We start from the raw sequence: 19912 nt of genomic DNA, 5'->3' as shown, positions 1-19912 counted from the left end.
ACGCTAGGCCCTAATGCAGGCAACCTCTCCCATCCTCACCTGGCCTCTTACACTGCCCTGTTTGTTTGCAGGCATGCCTTGACCCCTGAACCCTGTCTTAGTATCACCTTTGACCCTCTACCCCTCATCCTAATCCCCTTTGACCTTGATTTAAGTGCAGCCTCATGCTGATTCTTGATCTTGACTCCCTTTTTTCCCCCTCTCTAACCTAACCCTGATAATCTCAGCTTCATCTCAACCTTTGACCCTCAGCTTCCTTACCTTGACCCACGTTGACCCTAACTGAACCCAACTTCTCTTTGACCCATGACATCAGTGCTGGCCTTGTCCTGACCCCTGGTTTTGATTCCTCATCCTGACATCTTACGCTGACCTGTCCCCAGGCCCACCCTGGCTCCTGACTCCAATCTTCATCTCATCTCCCCTTTTGACCCTCAGCCCCTTGCCATGACTGATCTTGATCTCAGTATGTCCCAGGCCTCACCCTGACACTGACCATGACCCTGTCGCCTTGCCCCAACTCCAGCCTCATCTCGGCCATTGAGCTCCCACCCCTCACACGTTTCCATCCTGACCTGGGGGCCCCACTTTCCCTTTACCCTGGCCTCTTCATGGTCCCAGTCCCAAGCCCGACACACCCCTGCTCCTGTCGGAGCTCAGCTGGGGCCTCGCCTCCCTCCTTGGTGGGCCCAACACCCTCTCCCTGCCTCCTGTGCCCAGGGTGATGCCAAGATGATGGAGATCCTACGCTACACGCACCAGTTCCTGCAGAAGTTCTGTGCAGGGAACCCTGGCAACCAGGCCCTGCTGCACAAGCACCTGCACCTTTTCCTCACACCAGGGGTGAGGGTGCAGGGCTGGAGCACCTGGACGAGGCGGGAGGTGGGAGGGTGGGGGCAGGGCCCAGAACTCTTTCTGACAGATGCCCCCCACTGCAGCTCCTGGAGGCAGAGACCATGCAACACATCTTCCTGAACAACTATCAGCTCTGCTCCGAGATCAGCGAGCCCGTGTTGCAGCACTTCGTGCACCTGCTGGCCACGCACGGGCGCCATGTGCAGTACCTGGACTTCCTGCACACCGTCATCAAGGCTGAGGGCAAGTACGTCAAGAAGTGCCAGGACATGATCATGACTGAGGTGAGGGCGGGGCTGAGGGGTGCTCAGAGATCTTGGGGTGGGGGCCCAGAGCAGAGGCTTGGCGGGAAGGCTGCAGAGTTAGAGAAGTCAGACGGTGGGTCACAAAAGGAACATTCAGCTGCTGACCATGGAGGGGACGCAGAGGGAGAAGTGAGGCTGCAGATGTGGTAGAACTCAGGCTATGGACCTGATAGAACGCAAACAGGGTCCCAGCAGCATCAGACACCCAGCAGAACTCAGACAATAGGCCAGAAAGAAATTAAGCACGCATTCCTTCACTTGTCAATTGTCATCGTTCATTTAAAATCAGGAAGCACCCACTACGTGCCACGGATTGTACGTGCATGGGGGACATCAGCTGAGTGCCAGCTCCTGGGGGGCACAGGCAGGGACCCCATCGTTTGTGTGCATTGCGAGGGCCCCAGTGTGTGGCGCATAGTAGGTTCTCAACAGACACCCGTTGAGTGAAGGCATGAAGGATAAAGGGCTAGGTCTAAATCTGGAACAGACGTGGTCCCTGCCCCTGAGCATCTGACAGTGTAGGCGGCAGGGGGAGAAAGGAGCAAACACTGAAGGGAGATTAGGACATCATAAACAAGACACGATGTGCTGGAACTGCTGCGCAGTGTTAATTATTAATTGCTATTATTATGTTACTGTGAATAATGCAGTTGCTGGGACGAGAGGGATGTGGTGTGTGCTCAGTGAGGAGGGTTTAAATAACTGCTGTGGGAGCCCAGGGGAGGGAGGGGGTGAGCAGGACAGGATTAGCGAGAGCTTCCTGGAGGAAGCTGCCTCTGAGATGACCCCTATGGGACTTCTTTCCAGTGGGGAGAAGCAGGGACTTTCTGGGTCCTGGGGTCCCAGTATCTCTGCTGGCAGAGGGCCTGAGACATCAGCTGGGGAACCCCCAAATCCCAGCCAGGGGAGGATTTCCTGATTTCAGGTGGGACTCTGTGGTCAGAGTCCCAGTTTCCCCCTGGTAAGCAAAGGAGAGGAGAGCCCAGGGCCTGCTGGACCAAGAGTGTGAGACACGTGCCCCCTCCTGCCCGCAGCTGACCAATGCAGGTGACGATGTGGTCGTGTTCTACAACGATAAGGCATCGCTGGCCCACCTGCTGGACATGATGAAGGCCGCCCGCGATGGCGTGGAGGACCACAGCCCCCTCATGTACCACATTTCCCTGGTGGACCTGCTGGCTGCCTGCGCCGAGGGCAAAAACGTCTACACTGAGATCAAGTGCACCTCCCTGCTGCCGCTGGAGGATGTGGTGTCTGTGGTGACGCATGAGGACTGCATCACTGAGGTGGGGATCGGGGGACTGGGCAAGACGGCTGGAGATGGGGCGAAGGGGCGGGTAAAGCCACGGGACAGGAAGAGTGGGCAAAGCCAAGCCAGGGAATTGGGCAGGAACTGGGAGGCCAGGGGACAGGAGCAATGTGGCAGGGACAGCCCAGCCGGGCAGCCTGCTCACGCCCCTGACCTCCCGCCCGCTGCCCAGGTGAAAATGGCCTATGTGAACTTCGTGAACCACTGCTATGTGGACACGGAGGTGGAGATGAAGGAGATCTATACCAGCAACCACATCTGGATGCTCTTTGAGAACTTCACCCTGGACATGGCGCGGGTCTGTCCCCGTGTGGGGTGTGGGCAAAGCCCCCCAGGAGGGGTGGGAGTGGAGGGGCCCCATGTGAGGACCCCCCCAGGCATCCCTCTCCCCTGCCTCAGGTCTGCAGCAAGCGTGAGAAGCGTGTGGCTGACCCCGCCCTGGAGAAGTACGTGCTGAGCGTTGTGCTGGACACCATCAACGCCTTCTTCAGCTCCCCGTTCTCTGAGAACAGCACTTCCCTGCAGGTGAGCTTCTCCTCTCCCGCCACCCCAGGGCCAACTTGCCTAGCTTTTGTGAAAGGAAGGGGAGAAATAAGAATATATCTTCATATTTGCTTATAGTACATAAAGAAGTAGCAAAAGGATACATAAGTGTATTATCTTTTTTTTTTTTTTTTTTTTTTTTGAGACGGAGTTTCGCTCTGTCGCCCAGGCTGGAGTGCAGTGGCGCCATACCTGCTCACTACAAGCTCTGCCTCCTGGGTTCACACCATTCTCCTGCCTCAGCCTCCCGAGTAGCTGGGACTACAGGCGCCCGCCACCACGCCCGGCTAATTTTTGTATTTTTAGTAGAGATGGGGTTTCACCATGTTAGCCAGGATGGTCTCAATCTCCTAACCTCATGATCTGCCCGCCTTGGCCTCCCAAAGTGCTGGGATTACAGGTGTCAGCCACCGTGCCCGGCCTAAGTGTATTAGTTATCTATACTGTGTTAACAAATTATCCCCAAACCTAGCAGTTTAAAACAACAAGCATATCCCAGTTTCTGTGGGCCAGGATGACAGTGGGAATGGTATCATCCAGCAGGAACTCATAAGTCCAGTGGGTGTGGCAGATTCCAAAGTGGCAGCACTTACTCACCAAAGAAAAGGTGGATGTGCCATGCATGGGATGGCACAGCCAAAGCAGGGATCACGACAGTCTCCCTGGCAGAGATCCTTCGTGCTGGCTAGTTGATCACAGTGATCTTAGAACTGAAATAGGCAGGTAGTCTTCTGAAGGCCTAAGCAGAAGGGCTCCAGGCCAGTGTACAGAAGCCTGATTTGAATCACGAAAGATTCATGGCTCCTCAGTCAATCCCCAGATTCCCAGACTCGAGCCAGTGCTCAGCCCAGAGCCCCCTGAATGAAAGCGAGCCAGGTTCCCTTAAGGAAGGGCCCTGCTACATGACCGAGATCAAAGAAACACTGGAAGGATACAAAAGAAACCAACAAAAGGGGCTACTTAGGGGGATAGGGCTGGGGTGGTGTGGGGTAGCGTTTCTAAGACTGGGGGGAAAAATGCTGAGTCCTGCCTTCCCAGGAAGGGTGGTGTATTTTGACACACATCGTTTGGGCCCTGGGATCCCTTTGGGACCATGGAACTCTGGTAATTGGGGTCAGCTTTCCCCATCCTTGATCAGCTCCAGGGCTGTGAGAGTGATAGGGGAGAGACTTCTCAAAGTGTTACCTTTTTTTTTTTTTTGAGATGGAGTCTCACTCTGTGTCCCGGGCTGGAGTGCAGTGGCACAGGCTTGGCTCACTGCAACCCCTGCCTCCCAGGTTCAAGCAATTCTCCAGCCTCAGCCTCCCGAGTAGCTGGGATTACAGGCGTCCGCCACTACACCCGGCTAATTTTTGTATTTTTAGTAGAGACGGGGTTTCACCATGTTGGCCAGGCTGGTCTCGAACTCCTGACCTCAAGTGATCCACCCACTTCGGCCTCCCAAAGTGCTGGGATTACAGGTGTGAGCCACTGTGCCAAGCCTCAAAGTGTTATCTTTTAAATAACCTTTTGGTTTTTGAACCATGTAAATCCATCATCTTTTTACAACATTAATTTATTTAAACATTTTTTTTTTTTTTTTTTTTGAGACGGAGTCTTGCTCTGTCACCCAGGCTGGACTGCAGTGGCCGGATCTCAGCTCACTTCAAGCTCCGCCTCCCGGGTTTACGCCGTTCTCCTGCCTCAGCCTCCCGAGTAGCTGGGACTACAGGCGCCGGCCACCTCGACCGGCTAGTTTTTTTGTATTTTTTAGTAGAGACGGGGTTTCACCGTGTTAGCCGGGATCGTCTCTCGATCTCCTGGCCTCGTGATCCGCCCGTCTCGGCCTCCCAAAGTGCTGGGATTATAGGCTTGAGCCACCGCGCCCGGCCTTAAACATTTTTTGAAAGAGTCAGCAACATGGCTATGAGCCCACAGCCTTGGGGAGTTACAGGGCTGCCGTGTACAGCTGGGCAGGTCGTGCACTGCTGAAGGGAATGCAAGTACCTTTTTCCAACCAGCACAAAGGCTTATGGTGGCTAGTGAAGGCTCTGTCTCTCCACCCATGCCCATTCTGATTGGGCCCTGGTTCCTGGACCTTGGGTTGCCCAGGGTGCGGGGCTGGGCTGCAGCAGCGGGCTCTGGTGTTCTTGCAGACACACCAGACGATTGTGGTGCAGCTGCTGCAGTCCACCACACGGCTCCTCGAGTGTCCGTGGCTACAGCAGCAGCATAAGGGCTCTGTGGAGGCCTGCATCCGGACCCTCGCCATGGTGGGTGAGTGTGCCGGGGTACTGACCAGCTCCAAACCACTCCTTCCACTGCTCACAATGGGGACGCCTGCCCTCCTAATAAACACTTTATCCCTAAGCTCGCCCATCTCCTGCTCCCAGGTGGTTCTCAGTAAGTCCTTCTTGGTGTCTGCCTGGCATCCTGGCAATTGAGAGAAGCTGTTTTCTCCTCTGAGTCAGTTCCCCAGAGAAGGATGCTGGCCGACATTCTCCAGCTAGAGTTTTTTATGGGTATTTGCAGATGGGCTCAGGCAGGAGGGAGGCCTGTGGATTGTTAGGGACAGCTGGGGAAGAGGAGAAGACAGGTGAGACAAAGGAGGGGGAAGTCAGGGTGGAGCCAGGGGGTAATCAAAGAGGCAGAAACTCTCCTTTTACCCAACAAGGGGAAGAAAGCCTCTCAGTCCCTCAAGCGTAGGCCAGGGTGGGGGGTCTCTGTCCCCCAGACCCTCAGTCTAGTTCATTCTGTCTCCTGGTGTAGCAGCCCTGAGCCTGGCCTCTGGCTGGTTGAACTGCCCCTGCACCAGCACCCCCTCCCTTCCCACCCAGCCAAGGGCCGGGCCATCTCGCTGCCCATGGACCTGGACGCCCACATCAGCTCGATGCTCAGCAGTGGAGCCAGCTGTGCAGCTGCCGCCCAGCGGAACGCCTCCAGCTACAAGGCAACCACGCGGGCCTTCCCCCGCGTCACCCCCACCGCTAACCAGTGGGACTACAAGAACATCATTGAGAAGCTGCAGGTGGGTGTGGGGCTGCCTGGCATCTGCCACGGGAGCTGCTTGGTTGACTCAGGAGCTCCCCTACTTTGGAGGGGCAAATTCTCGGGGAGTGTTTCTTCCTGTCCTGCTCACACTTCCAGGAAGGGGCTGGCTGGCTTCTCCCCACTCTGGGGCTGCTAAGGGCGGGCCCTGCAGCAGGGGACTGGGGAGCCTCCTTCCAGAGGAAGCCTGGAGAACGCAGAGGCCTGCTAGTGGGGTTGGAGCTCGGGACCACCCCTGGCTCCTGCAGCACCTTCCCGTCTATGCAGCACATTTCTGTGCGCCATCTCGTTGGCCGGTAGCTTGGGTGTGGTGGGTTATTTTCCCCACGTGGTGGGAGACTGAGGCTCAGAGAGGGTAAGGGGTTTACCCAAGGTCACACAGAGCTAGGAGAGAAGCCAGGCCTTGCAGCTCCCAGCCAGGGCTCTGAGCAGACAGACATCATGCTGTGTTGGGGTGTCTCTGTGGGTGTGGGCCCCTCAGACAGAGGCAGGGCAATCTGTGGAGCCATTTGGCGTTCGGGTCAGGGGAATGGCAGTCATACCCAGGTCATTTCTTGCGTCTGGCAATGACCCTGCCCTGCCCACCCCAGGACATCATCACAGCCCTGGAGGAGCGGCTGAAGCCCCTGGTGCAGGCTGAGCTGTCCGTGCTGGTGGACGTCCTGCACTGGCCTGAGCTGCTCTTCCTGGAGGGCAGTGAGGCCTACCAGCGCTGCGAGAGTGGGGGCTTCCTGTCCAAGTGAGCGAGACACTGGGTGTGGGGGCAGCAGGGGTGCAGCGGCCGGGGGCAGGGAAGGGCCCGGTGGGGACTAGACAGGCTCACGGGGTCAGAGGGCCTGGAGGTGTTCCTGCCTGGGATGGGGCGGGAAAGTGGCTGGAGCGAGGCAGCGTGGGGCTGCCCTGAGCTGCCTCCTTGACTGGCTCAGGCTGATCCAGCACACCAAGGACCTCATGGAGTCGGAGGAGAAGCTGTGCATCAAGGTGCTGCGGACCCTGCAGCAGATGCTGCTCAAGAAAACCAAGTATGGGGACCGGGTGAGTGCCCTGGTGGGGCAAGTGCTGGGTGGGCCAGTCAGGAGTGCCCAGGGGCTCAGGGTCAAGCCCATTGGGCCAGTGGTCAATGGTGCACTGTACCCACGATGGGGCCTCACTCCCATCCTCCCCCAGGGCAATCAGCTGCGCAAGATGCTGCTGCAAAACTACCTCCAGAACCGGAAGTCCACCTCGCGGGGGGACCTTCCCGACCCCATGGGCACTGGTCAGTATCGCCTTCTCCTGCCCCTGGGCCCTCCCTTCCGCTCTCCTGTCCCACCAGCTCTCCCTCAACTGAGTCCCCCCGCAGGCCTGGACCCAGACTGGTCGGCAATCGCAGCCACGCAGTGCCGGCTGGACAAGGAGGGGGCCACCAAGTTGGTATGCGACCTCATCACCAGCACCAAGAATGAGAAGATCTTCCAGGAGAGCATTGGCCTGGCCATCCGCCTGCTGGATGGTGGCAACACAGAGATCCAGGTGTGGGGGGCCTGGGGCCTGGACATGCTTTCCTTTGCCTCCCTCCCTTTTTTGGAGGAGGTGGGCCTTGAGTTGGGCACTGAAGGCCAAGGAGGGTGTGAAAGAGGAGGGCAGGAGGCCTGAGCAGAGGCTGAGCAGTGAGAAGAGTGGGCATGATGGGGGCAGGATGATGAGGAGATGGGCTCAGGCCTGGCTGGGGCAGAGGGATATGTGGGGATGGTGAAGGGACCACGTGATGCAGGAACAGACATGGGGCATGGAGCCGCCCATGGGTGGCCATGGATACTAGCCGCCAGCACCCAGGCCTTTAGTCAGGCCCCTGCTCCACGCCCTGCGTAGGAGCAGGGTCCAGTGCTGAGGCTGCTCCCTGGCCACTGTCTATCTCCAGAAATCCTTCCACAACCTGATGATGAGTGACAAGAAGTCAGAGCGCTTCTTCAAGGTGCTGCACGACCGCATGAAGCGGGCCCAGCAGGAGACCAAGTCCACCGTGGCAGTCAACATGAATGACCTGGGCAGCCAGCCACATGAGGACCGTGAGCCAGTCGACCCCACCACTAAAGGTCAGGGGTCTGAGGCAGAGGCGCAGCGTGACGGGGCTCCCAGGATAAGATGTGCAGGGTGGAGGCCTAGGGGGTGGGCAGCTCCAGCCTCACCAGGTCTCGCCCACAGGCCGCGTGGCCTCCTTCTCCATACCTGGCTCCTCATCCCGCTACTCGCTGGGCCCCAGCCTGCGCCAGGGGCATGAAGTGAGCGAACGTGTGCAGAGCAACGAGATGGGCACGTCTGTGCTCATCATGCAGCCCATCCTGCGCTTTCTGCAGCTGCTGTGCGAGAATCACAACCGGGACCTGCAGGTGAGTGCTTTGCCACACACCTGCCCCTTCCCCCACCAGCCAGCCGGCATGCAGACCAGGCACTGTGGCCGGTGTCCCTCTATGGCATGTGTGCCCTGGCCTGGGCACTGCTGCTTTGTGGCCAGTGGTTCCCCTACCCCTGCAGCACACAAGATCGTGCTCCCCAGGCCAGCCTCCCACTCCATGCTGCAGCTGTGCTGTGCCCAACCTGTCTGTGCCCCGCAGAACTTCCTGCGCTGTCAGAACAACAAAACCAACTACAACTTGGTGTGCGAGACACTGCAGTTCCTGGACATCATGTGCGGCAGCACCACGGGTGGCCTGGGGCTGCTGGGGCTCTACATCAATGAGGACAATGTGGGCCTTGTCATCCAGACCTTGGAGACCCTCACTGAGTACTGCCAGGGCCCCTGCCATGAGAACCAGGTGAGCTGGCCTGGTGGCACAAGCGGCAGCCAGGGTGGCAGTGTGGACATGCGGGTAGATGCAGCCAGCTGGGGCAGGGAGAGAGACTGAGTTCTCTGGAGCTGCCACAATTCTGACAGGGCTTGGGCCCTGTGTCCCCCACTGCCTCCTGCCAGACCTGCATTGTGACTCACGAGTCCAATGGCATAGACATCATCACCGCACTGATCCTCAATGACATCAGCCCCCTGTGCAAGTACCGCATGGATCTGGTGCTGCAGCTCAAGGTGGGGCCCAGTGGCAGGTGTGTGAATGCTGGGTGTGCATGTGATGTGCATGCACGTATGTGTGACTTGCGTGTCAAGTGTGCATAGTGGTGTGTAATATATGGGTGTTAGATTATGTGTGTGATGGGGCATCGTTTGGATGCACAAGTGTGTGGTGTGTGCAGGGTGTGTGTGTAATATTCGCATGTTTATATATACATGCGTGCACGTGTGCGCAAGCATGCTGAAACACACACACACTGTGGATACAGATATGTCCTGGTTTAGCTGAGGACTTGCTACGTGTGTGTCTGCTGTCTGGGTAGCTGAGTGTTTGCCACAGTGGGGGCGAGGGCAAGCCTATGGGTGGGCTGGCTGTGCAGGATGCTTCTCATTAAGCCTAGGGGAGGGAGGATGGGAAGGTCATGGCACCTGACCTTTTGTGGGATGGGAGAGTTGTTATGGAGAGGAATGAGGGAGAAGTTGTCAGGGGCACGGTGGGGGCCCTGAGACTGTGGCCTGCCTCCCTCCGCCCCTCCATCCAGGACAATGCCTCCAAACTGCTCCTGGCTCTGATGGAGAGCCGGCATGACAGTGAAAATGCCGAGCGCATCCTCATCAGCCTGCGGCCCCAGGAGCTGGTGAGGCTGGGCAGGTGGGCAGGCGGGCGGGCAGGCGGGCAGGCAGGACTGGGTGGAGTGTGTTGGGATGGGGATGAGGGCCAGGCTGGCCCTACCACCCTAGGAAGAGAGCACTGGAACAGGCACTGCCCCTCCAGGTGGATGTCATCAAGAAGGCCTACCTGCAGGAAGAAGAGCGTGAGAACTCGGAGGTGAGCCCACGTGAAGTGGGCCACAACATCTACATCCTGGCGCTGCAGGTACCAGTTCCACCAGTGGCCCCCTGGGTGCCTGACAGCCATCACTCCCCCGGCCACCATGCCCCCCAGATGCCATCACCCCCCAGTCGCCATCGTCACCCCCCAGCCACCATGTCCCCCAGCCACCATGCCCCCAGCTGCCATCACCCCCTAGTCGCCATCGTCACCCCCCAGTCGCCATCGTCGCCCCCCAGCCACCATGCCCCCCAGCCACCATGCCCCTGCCAGCTGCCATCACCCCCCAGTCGCCATCGTCACCCCCTAGCCACCATGTCCTCCAGCTGCCATCACCCCCCAGTCACCATTGTCACCCCCAGCCACCATGCCCCCCCAGCTGCCATCACGCCCAGTCACCATTGTCACCCCCCAGCCACCATGCCCCGCCAGCTGCCATCACCCCCAGTCGCCATTGTCACCACCCAGCCACCATGCCCCGCCAGCTGCCATCACCCCCCAGTCACCATCATCGTCCCCCAGCCACCATGTTGCCCAGCCACCATGCCCTGGTGACTGTGCTGCCTTTTCCCTCAGCTCTCCAGGCACAATAAACAGCTGCAGCACCTGCTGAAGCCGGTGAAGCGCATTCAAGAGGAGGAGGCCGAGGGTATCTCTTCCATGGTGGGTGCTGGCCCCGAGACTGGGGTGGGGGCAGGGCCTGGAGCCCAGGGAGGAGCCTCAACCCAAGGGCATGGCCTGGAACAGAGTGAGGCCCTAGAATATGAGCCAGGCTAGAATTTGGGGGTACAGCTCAGGAGGCTGATCGGGACTGGCAGCCAGGGGTGAAACCCAGACTGAGAAATGGAAGCAAGGCTCAGGTGGGTCTGGGGTGGTTCTGGAAGCTTTAAGCAGGACCCGGGCTGCACTTGGGCAGGACTGAGGAAGGCCCCGGCTATCCTCTGGGATTCTCTGGTAATGGCTCTCCCGCTTCCCTCCCTTTGGCACCAGATTCTCGAGGCTACGTCCTAGTTGGGCTGGGCTTGGCCTGGTCTGGCTTGGCGGAAATACTCGCTGAAGTGTAGTTCAGAGCTGGGGGAACGCCTGGGAGGCTAGGGGCTGAGTGCCAGGCCTGGATGTGCAGGCTGGGGTCTGACCTCCGCGCCCTCCCCATCTTCAGCTCAGCCTCAACAACAAGCAGCTGTCACAGATGCTCAAGTCCTCAGTGCCAGCACAGGAGGAGGAGGAAGACCCCCTGGCCTACTACGAGAACCACACGTCCCAGATCGAGGTGGGCCTGTGGGCAGCAGGGGTGGGCGTGGGGGCCTGGGCCGGGTGTGACCATGTGCTGTGTGTGCTCAGATTGTGCGGCAGGACCGCAGCATGGAGCAGATCGTGTTCCCAGTGCCTGGCATCTGCCAGTTCCTGACGGAGGAGACCAAGCACCGGCTCTTTACCACTACCGAGCAGGACGAGCAGGGCAGCAAAGTGAGCGACTTCTTTGACCAGTCCTCCTTCCTGCACAACGAGATGGAGTGGCAGCGCAAGCTCCGCAGTGAGACCCGCGGGCGGGAGGGTGGGGCGGTCTGGAGCTGCTCACTGACACCCTGTTATAATGGCCTCCCTTGCCTGCCTGTGGGTGCCCTGCGCCCACCCCCGCCCCACCCCAAGGAAGCGCTCTTCCATGTGTGGCTTCCTCCTGAGCGGGTCCCCGCATGCAAGGGACAGAGGGTGCTCACCAGGGCCCTCCAGCAGCTCGCCGTTGCCCTCCTCAGGCATGCCGCTGATCTACTGGTTCTCCCGCCGCATGACCCTGTGGGGCAGCATCTCCTTCAACCTGGCCGTGTTTATCAACATCATCATTGCCTTCTTCTACCCCTACATGGAGGGCGCGTCCACAGGTGAGAACACAGGGCTGGCCGGCAGGTCCCCCTGGCCCTGCCATGCCTCCTTCCTGGGTTGGGGCAGAGCCTTGAGGCCAGCTGGCCTCTGAGGGGACCAGATGCAGACTGTGCAAAAGCACCCCCTTGCACCTTCCTGGGGGCTCTCACCACATCATGGAGACACAGGTGCGGTCCAAGGGGACGGTCAGGGTCTTTGACCTCATGGGAGATGGCGCATGCGTGCACGTGCACATGCACAGATGTGTCAGCCAGAAACAAGACCTGGTAGCCGCAGCTGGAAAGGGCCTCCCGCTTAGGCCTGAGGGGCAGGTGTAATGGAGAAGGCTAAAACCAGGCACCAGGAACTTAACTGAGAAGGCTGCCAGGAGAAGGTGGCTTTTCGGCACCTGTTGGACCTGCTGTGGGGCTGTGGTGGGCTTGAGGGAGCCCTTCTCACCCTGCCCCTGGCCCCCAGGCGTGCTGGACTCCCCTCTCATCTCACTGCTGTTCTGGATCCTCATCTGCTTCTCCATCGCGGCCCTGTTCACCAAGCGCTACAGCATTCGCCCCCTCATCGTGGCGCTCATTCTACGCTCCATCTACTATCTGGGCATCGGGCCCACTCTCAACATCCTGGGTGCCCTCAATGTGAGTGCCAGAGGGAGCCCCCATTCCCAAACAAGCTCATGCTCACTGCATTCAGACGGCAAGCTGGCCTGCTGCTTCCAGAAGCCCCTGCTCCGTCCCATCTCCTCCTCTCTGTTGGGCTCCCAAGTTCCTTATAGACCGATGGCAGGGACTGTTCTGTGCCTTCTTCCTCTCCCTCAACATCTGAGGGCAGCTGGCACCCAGAGACAGAAATTCAAGAGTCCCTTTGGAACAGCAGGGTCAGAGTGGCTGTGCACACTGCTGGCTGTGCATTGCCCAGGGGCACTGCTACGCGGCAGATGTGCAGATTCATATATAATGACAATCTCCTGACAGATGGAAATAAAGTGCTTTGAGCAAGGAATACCTTTGCCTGATAGACCCAGTCAGTGGTCTTCTCTGTCCCCATCCTCCTTTGCCTATACGTCACTGTCTTCCTGGAACTGAGGACCCAAGGGGCTGCTTCTGTATCCTGAGTCCCAGGCGCCCAGATGTATTTCTGGAAGCAATTTCGTTAATGCCGTGCCTCCCAGGCTCTGAGCTGGGCACTGGGGAGGCATGTGTGCAGATTCAGGGTAGGTGGTAGGGTACTGACCCTCATGCCTTGCACTCGCCCCCAGCTGACCAATAAGATCGTGTTTGTGGTGAGCTTCGTGGGCAACCGTGGCACCTTCATCCGGGGCTATAAGGCCATGGTCATGGACATGGAATTCCTCTACCACGTGGGCTACATCCTGACCAGTGTCCTGGGCCTCTTTGCTCATGAGCTGTTCTACAGCATCCTGGTGAGGCCTTCTGGGTGGGCTGGGGCTGGATGGGGGCATGAGGTGGTTGAGGCTTCCCATGAGTTGTTGGCAGTTCCCTGTCACCAGTCTCTCTGTCCAGTCCTTTTGCTGCTGGGCTGGGAGCAGTGAGATTTCAGTCTTCCTCTGCCTTACCCAAGCCTGGCCCTCAAGGCCCTGATGGCCACTCCTGGTGGCCATCTGACCCCTTTCTCCTGTACAGTGGTGGTTCAAGCCTGGACTCTGGAGCTGGACCAGGGGTTTGCATCTCAGCTGGGCTACTACTAGCTGTGTAACTGGGCAAGTTTCTTAACTGCCCCATGCCTCAGTTTCCTCACCTGTAAAATGGTGATTACAACAGCCCCTGCCTTCTAAAATAATTGTGAGATGAAATGAGCTAATGCATGGAAAGCACTTACACTGTTTCCTGGCATGTAGCAAGGGCATTGTAAGAGTTGGCTGGTATTCAACCACCCGTTTCACCCCTCGTGCCTTCCCCTGGGCCACTCCCTTTCTGTGACCCTAGAATTCCAGGTTCTTTGAGAAGCTCCCCTGACAGACCCACCCAGCTTGGTTACTCCTGACTAAGTGCAGAGACCTCCCTAGAGGAGCCTTGGGAAACTCTGGAGCCCGGGCAGCCCTCAGGGTTCCAGTGGCATCCCCAGCGAGATTGGCTGGCCCAGCCCCTCAAGGCGCCATCCCTATCTCAACCCCATCCTGCAGCTCTTTGACCTCATCTACCGCGAGGAGACCCTGTTCAACGTCATCAAGAGTGTGACCCGCAATGGCCGCTCCATCCTGCTGACAGCCCTGCTGGCCCTCATCCTGGTCTACCTCTTCTCCATCGTTGGCTTCCTCTTCCTCAAGGATGACTTCATCCTTGAGGTCGACCGACTGCCCAACAACCACTCTACAGGTCTTGGAGGCTTCCTCTCCTGGGCAGGTTGTGGGGAATGAGGTTGGGTCTCACAAGTGTCTGGCATCAGGACCAGGACCTGCAGCGCTTACCTCACCAGGCTCCCGTCTGCTTCTCCTCTTGGCTTCTGGGGACGTCTAGCTCACACCAGTCTGCCTCGCTCTTTTCTGGAACACACTGAGTGGGTGGGAGAGCCTTGGGTCTCTGGCCCCTAAGGAACCCCTTGCTTGAGGGCTGGAGCTCCTTGCACTGTCATTCATGTTAAACCCAGTATTTGCAGAAGCTGCCCGTGTGCCAGGCCTAGGGGTACAGAGACCCCTCCCTGCCCTTAGTGTGCAACCCAGTGGGGGGCAGAGGCGTGATGACCTTTCACTGTGGCCAGACAGTGGAGGGCTGGCAGGATCAGGGAAGGTTTCCTGGAGGATGTGACGCTGGGGACAGAGCCAGGGGATGATAAGGCCAGGGACTGGACCTCCTGGTGACCTCATCCATGTCCCCTCCAGCCAGCCCCCTGGGGATGCCACATGGAGCTGCTGCATTTGTGGACACCTGCAGTGGGGACAAGATGGACTGTGTCTCAGGGGTCTCGGTGCCCGAGGTCCTGGAAGGTGAGGGTGGTGTGTGTGTGGGAGTCTGGGTGGGGAGGGAGGAGCTGACAGCCTGGGCCTGAGCACACTCTGCCTGCAGAGGATGGGGAGCTGGACAACACAGAGCGGGCCTGTGACACTCTGCTGATGTGCATCGTCACTGTCATGAACCATGGGCTACGCAACGGTGGTGGTGTAGGCGACATTCTCCGCAAGCCCTCCAAAGATGTGAGCACTCCTGCCCGCTCCCAAACCTGTGGGGCCCAAGCCACTGTACCGATCAGCAAATGTGGAGAGTCCTTGGCCTCGCATCAGATATTCAGGGTTGAACCCCCTCCCCCAAACTTGTATCCCCTTTTCTCTGCTTTCCACACCCGGCCAATTCCATGACATTACTGCTCAGCTGCCCCCTCACCCCCTCATTCCATAAGGAAAGACTTTGGCAACCAAACTTTGCCCCAGGGCTAGGGACAGTGACCACTGGCTTTCCTAGCCCACAGCAGGCGGGCAGAGGGCGGAGCTCATCAGCTTCATCAGGAGGCCTCATGGTTCGGCTTGGGCAGCCACGTTCCCGAATGTCCGTCCTTCCGCTGTTGCTGAGAAGGAGTGAGAGGCCGCCTCCCTGGCCAGACAGGGTTTCTGGAATGCGTGTGGCCAGGCGTCCTGAGGGTGGGCAGAGGTGTTCAGAGCTGCCTCTTTCCCTAATCAATGTTAGGGGCAGAGACATGCCAAGACTCGTAGCCCTACCTCCCCGCACCTGACTCCTGCAGGCCTTCACCCCAGCGTGTCCTGAGTCCACGCTTTCCTAACCCAAACTCAGGGCTTTTGCTTGCAATTCTTGCTCTGGAGCCAGGTTGGGTCCACTCTGCCATCTGACAGCCCCTAAGCCAGAGGCCCTCATCACAGCCCTGGCCCCCACCTGAGTCCTGTCTTGCCCGGGTGAATGTGGGGACCACCGGGCCCAGCCTCCCTGCCTCACCCCCCACAGGAGTCTCTCTTCCCAGCGAGAGTGGTCTATGACCTCCTGTTCTTCTTCATCGTCATCATCATCGTGCTGAACCTCATCTTTGGGGTAATCATCGACACCTTCGCTGACCTGCGTAGTGAGAAGCAGAAGAAGGAGGAGATTCTCAAGACGACATGCTTCATCTGTGGTGAGGGTTGCTTCCTGCTCTGCGGAGGCCGCAGCGGGGCTGGGACATCATCTGATGCCAGCGGCAGTGGCGGTTTGGCCCCTCCTGCCCTGGGGAATCCTGCCCTGGGGCTGATGATTTGATGCATTTGCTCATCCCAGAACTGGGGAGAACATGACCCTGCCTGAACTTGGAGTCAGAAGGGAGCGAGACAGGGCCATCCCTGTAAACCCCTGGGGTTTCTAGGCGAGGACTTGAGCCCAGACAGTGCCTGGAGCTTCTAGTCTCGGTCCAGTGCTTTTCCCACCCCTGAAACGAAGTGCTAGTCCCCTCACCAGCCACCTCAGGCTCAGGCAGATGTCACCTGTATGGCCTGTAGGACCTCGCTTATTCAGCCATTCATGCTTCCCCTGAGTTCGGGGAATTCTGGCGTTTACTACTAGAGTCCTCAGTTTCCGCTGCGGGAGGGCTGCAGCTGCGGCAGGGCAGGATCTCCACTAAGTGGCTGTTGCTTCAAATAGAAGTGACCCAAATAGCCCAGAGCAAGCTGTTGGAAGCGCTCATCCTGAGAATAAATGCCTCCCCGCCCCCAAGCTGGGTCCCCTCCAGCAGGTGGCCCTGCAGTGGCTCTTGATGGCTGATGGTTTCATTCCCGGCCTCTGCACCCTCAGGTCTGGAGAGGGACAAGTTTGATAACAAGACGGTGTCATTTGAGGAACACATCAAGCTGGAGCACAACATGTGGAACTACTTGTATTTCATTGTCCTGGTCCGCGTGAAGAACAAGACCGACTACACAGGCCCTGAGAGCTACGTGGCCCAGATGATCAAGGTGTGAGCAGGGGCTGCAGCGGGCCTGTGGGCCCAAACCAGCCAGCCATTCTCGAGTCAACATCACTGTGCACCAGAGGCCTCATGGCTTTAGCTTCTGAGTGCCCTGGGCTCTGGCGAGGAGTGGCCACATCTGTCTGTCGGCCCTGGGAGGCCAGGGGAGGGGCTCGGACAGCTGCAGACACTTGCTGAAAGGTCAGCAGGGCGAGGAGCAGCAGCTGGAAGCAGCTCTGGGCTGCACGGGGGCCCTGCCGGGGGCCTGCTGCTGCAGAGGGGCCTCCTCCCACTTCTGGGTGTCAGGAAAAATCCCACAGCAAACCCATCAGCCCCAAAGAACGCGTGTGGTATCCCTGGGCCTGTGGTGCAGTGATGCTGAGGCGGGGTGGAGTCGGGGAGATCCTGTCTTGGCCAGTGATCTGTGGGCCGCTCTCAGGGAGTGTTTTCTAGCTTGGTGGGAAGGCAGGCTGCTTCCTAAAAAGTCTGAATTAGATGGTCCTGGGCTGAAGGGGAGCCAGGAAAAACTTTAAATATCATCTGTCCAATGTCTGTAATAATGGAGTGAAGACAATGAATCATAAAGAAGGAATTCTTTGTCGTTTAAGTCTGTATTTCGAGCTGATCTTTGTGTACAGGTTTATCTGCTGGTCTGAGAATTCACAGCTCACAAGGAAGCCGAGAACTGCTTAGTGCCCCTCCCTCCCCACTCCTCTGTCCTGGGAAACGTGGCTTTGCCTCCCAGGCACGTGTCAGATGCCAGCTTTCCTCAGCGGAGCCTCCCGCTCCCTCCGTTTGCCATCTGTCTAACTTGTGTCTTCCCGGGGCGTGGGGCGTGCTTGTCAGGCAGGCGGGCGGGAGGAAGGAAGGAAGGAGATCCAGGGTCTGTCTGGGTGCAGAGGCCTTCCTCCACCTCTCAGGGGGTGTTATGAAAGTAAACAGATGGTGCTGATACCAGCGAAGGACTCAAACTCAGCTGCCGACGCTGTCTAACGGAAGTCAGCCTGTCTCTGTGGCAGAGGGTTGACAGAGGGTTGACTGCCAGCTCACTCTGGCCCCAGGGAGGACCAGGTCAATTCAGATTTTCCCATGACACATCCCTGACGAGTAATTTTGTCAGGGATGTGGCAGAAGCCTCCCCCCACATTACTCTAAATGAGGCCTTTCTGGGCTGGGCCCATGCCTGCTTACCCACTGGTGATGTTTTTCAGAACAAGAACCTGGACTGGTTCCCCCGGATGCGGGCCATGTCCCTTGTCAGCAACGAGGGCGAGGGGGAGCAGAATGAGATTCGGATTCTCCAGGACAAGCTCAACTCCACCATGAAGCTGGTGTCCCACCTCACTGCCCAGCTCAATGAGCTCAAGGAGCAGGTATGCACCCTGCTTGATCCCAGGCCCACCCTGGGCTCTATCCCTGGGCAGCCCCTGCCTGCCTTCATCCTTCCTGCCCCACCCTCTTCCCCACTGGCCTCTGGCCCTGGATGAGAAGGTAGGTTCCAAACCCACTCTCCCCTACATGGCAAGTCAGACTGGGGTTGACAACCCCTGCCTTGGGCCGTTAAAGACAAGGCCAAGTGGAAACTTAGTACAGGGTGGTGGGGCCCTCTGTCTCTCATCCCCTTCCTCTTGCAGCTGCCAGGTAGGTCCTTTGAGGGGATTCCTGAGTTTAAGGCCCTCTTGCCTAGACATCCTCCTCTGCATCTGGCAGTGCCTGCATGAAGATGAGGCAGCCTGTTAGTGGGCTGGTTTCCCAGCTGCATCAGATCCGGGGTTTGTGACACGCTAATTGAGAACAAGGGTTTGGTGCTGACATCGACATCCTTAAAGCACCCCGAGGGGCCCTGGCCCACCGCCAGTGCTGAATAGCAGCTGGGCCCACAGAGGAAGACGGGCGCCAAGCCCTTCCACAGCACCCATGGAGAGAAGGTGCCAGGAGGCCTGACCGGGCCTGTTGGCATCTGCTTAACCCTAGATGACAGAGCAGCGGAAACGCAGGCAACGCCTAGGCTTTGTGGATGTCCAGAACTGCATGAGCCGCTGAGAAGAGCCACTGAAGGCCCCAGCAGGGGATGCTCATCACTGGAGACTGCGATTGTGAAGAACACTGCCCCCTCCCCCGGGTTGGGTGGCCCAGCCAGCTGGCCAGCCTCCACTCCCACTCTGCCAGACACCCCGACACCCACCCAGGCTTTCAACAGCATGGAGGGGGAGCCTCAGAGCTCACAGACCTGCTTAGAGCCCTTAAAAAAAAAAAAGACTTGAAAGTTCACTGGGACTCAGTTTACCTTAATGCCTTAGCAGAAGACAAATCCTACCTAGAGACCTTTGTCCCTTAAAGCAATAACTGACAACTCTTTGTAGTCCTCCTCATGGGTAGTTAAAAGTGGGGTCACCCCTTTATCTCCAAGCACTACATTTTGGCTGCTGCCGGCCTCTGGGGAGGTGGCAGTAATGCTGTTACTAGTGATTTTAGGGCTTTGTTATTTAACTTATTCCAAGGGTGCTGTGCTCAGCCCTGCCCATGGCTGTACAGCTCCCTCCGTGCCTCAGATCTGCTGTAGCCAGTGCAGACCTCACTGTCGTGTCCATGCCACCCTGGCATGGCTGTAGGTGGCCTGATGACTCCATGATGGACGATCTTGCTCCTGGGACCTGCCTCTTCCCAGGCTTCCTGGGGGAGAGTTGTATGCCCAGGCAAACAAGGGCTGAGCGGCGTTCGCATGGCTGTTTCATGACCGCTTGTTTTTCTCCTTTTGGTGTAATGTTTTACAAATCCTTTGGCCTGAGAACTAATATGTTAATTGCCTTAAATAAATTAATAGAAGTCTAGTCCGTTAAAAAGGGATGTGTTTCCTGCACTCCCCCGGGGCTGTGGGGATTAACAGGACACACTGGCAGAAGACAGGAACAAGAGTCCTTCCCTGCTGGCCTGGCCTCTCCTCAGGCTCTCGGGAGATGCACTGAGTGACATCGTGTCTTGGGTCCTCCCCTGAGATCTCCCTACCCAGAACTGCATTTAGGCATAACTAGTTTCTACTGCAGTCCTGTCGATTTTATTTTATGCATTTCAGAACATCCTGAGGAGTCTAGACACAGACAAGGTTGAGAACCCACTTCTAGTTTGTACCCACCAGGGGCGCTGTGGGCCCAGCCTGGTCCCTCACGGTTCCAGACAGAAGAATGCTCAACTAGGAAAGTGAATGTGTCTATCAGTAAGAGCCAAAGTTCCATGGAATAATGAGG

At 58.0% G+C, this 19912-nt stretch overlaps 1 protein-coding gene across 8 annotated transcripts in view; it reads left to right on the top strand.

The window, feature by feature from the left end:
• Positions 1 to 19510, top strand: part of ITPR3 (inositol 1,4,5-trisphosphate receptor type 3) — a 76828-nt gene extending 57318 nt beyond the window's left edge. For 5 of the 8 annotated variants that reach the window (XM_065544142.2, XM_005553283.5, XM_045390706.3 and 2 more), the window contains 30 exons: positions 721 to 843; positions 939 to 1139; positions 2195 to 2446; positions 2642 to 2767; positions 2869 to 2994; positions 5148 to 5268; positions 5829 to 6019; positions 6630 to 6778; positions 6966 to 7074; positions 7207 to 7297; positions 7382 to 7551; positions 7940 to 8114; positions 8224 to 8408; positions 8634 to 8834; positions 8990 to 9100; positions 9625 to 9720; positions 9858 to 9959; positions 10491 to 10577; positions 11074 to 11184; positions 11256 to 11448; positions 11669 to 11794; positions 12252 to 12424; positions 13045 to 13209; positions 13930 to 14122; positions 14626 to 14730; positions 14810 to 14937; positions 15698 to 15863; positions 16514 to 16674; positions 17879 to 18040; positions 18642 to 19510. In XM_065544142.2, the coding sequence (XP_065400214.1) occupies positions 721 to 843; positions 939 to 1139; positions 2195 to 2446; positions 2642 to 2767; positions 2869 to 2994; positions 5148 to 5268; positions 5829 to 6019; positions 6630 to 6778; positions 6966 to 7074; positions 7207 to 7297; positions 7382 to 7551; positions 7940 to 8114; positions 8224 to 8408; positions 8634 to 8834; positions 8990 to 9100; positions 9625 to 9720; positions 9858 to 9959; positions 10491 to 10577; positions 11074 to 11184; positions 11256 to 11448; positions 11669 to 11794; positions 12252 to 12424; positions 13045 to 13209; positions 13930 to 14122; positions 14626 to 14730; positions 14810 to 14937; positions 15698 to 15863; positions 16514 to 16674; positions 17879 to 18040; positions 18642 to 18710 (4368 nt within the window). In that variant the 3' untranslated portion in view covers positions 18711 to 19510. Of the gene's footprint in view, positions 1 to 720; positions 844 to 938; positions 1140 to 2194; positions 2447 to 2641; positions 2768 to 2868; positions 2995 to 5147; positions 5269 to 5828; positions 6020 to 6629; positions 6779 to 6965; positions 7075 to 7206; positions 7298 to 7381; positions 7552 to 7939; positions 8115 to 8223; positions 8409 to 8633; positions 8835 to 8989; positions 9101 to 9624; positions 9721 to 9857; positions 9960 to 10490; positions 10578 to 11073; positions 11185 to 11255; positions 11449 to 11668; positions 11795 to 12251; positions 12425 to 13044; positions 13210 to 13929; positions 14123 to 14625; positions 14731 to 14809; positions 14938 to 15697; positions 15864 to 16513; positions 16675 to 17878; positions 18041 to 18641 lie in introns of those variants that run through there. The other 3 variants (XR_006697521.3, XR_012433898.1, XM_074038362.1) reach the window with 3 other exon arrangements.
• Positions 19511 to 19912: the final 402 nt, after the last annotated feature.

Source organism: Macaca fascicularis, chromosome 4 (genome assembly GCF_037993035.2).
Source record: "Macaca fascicularis isolate 582-1 chromosome 4, T2T-MFA8v1.1".
NCBI classification, from domain to species: Eukaryota; Metazoa; Chordata; class Mammalia; order Primates; family Cercopithecidae; genus Macaca; species Macaca fascicularis.
This window is presented reverse-complemented; position numbering and strand designations above follow the sequence as displayed.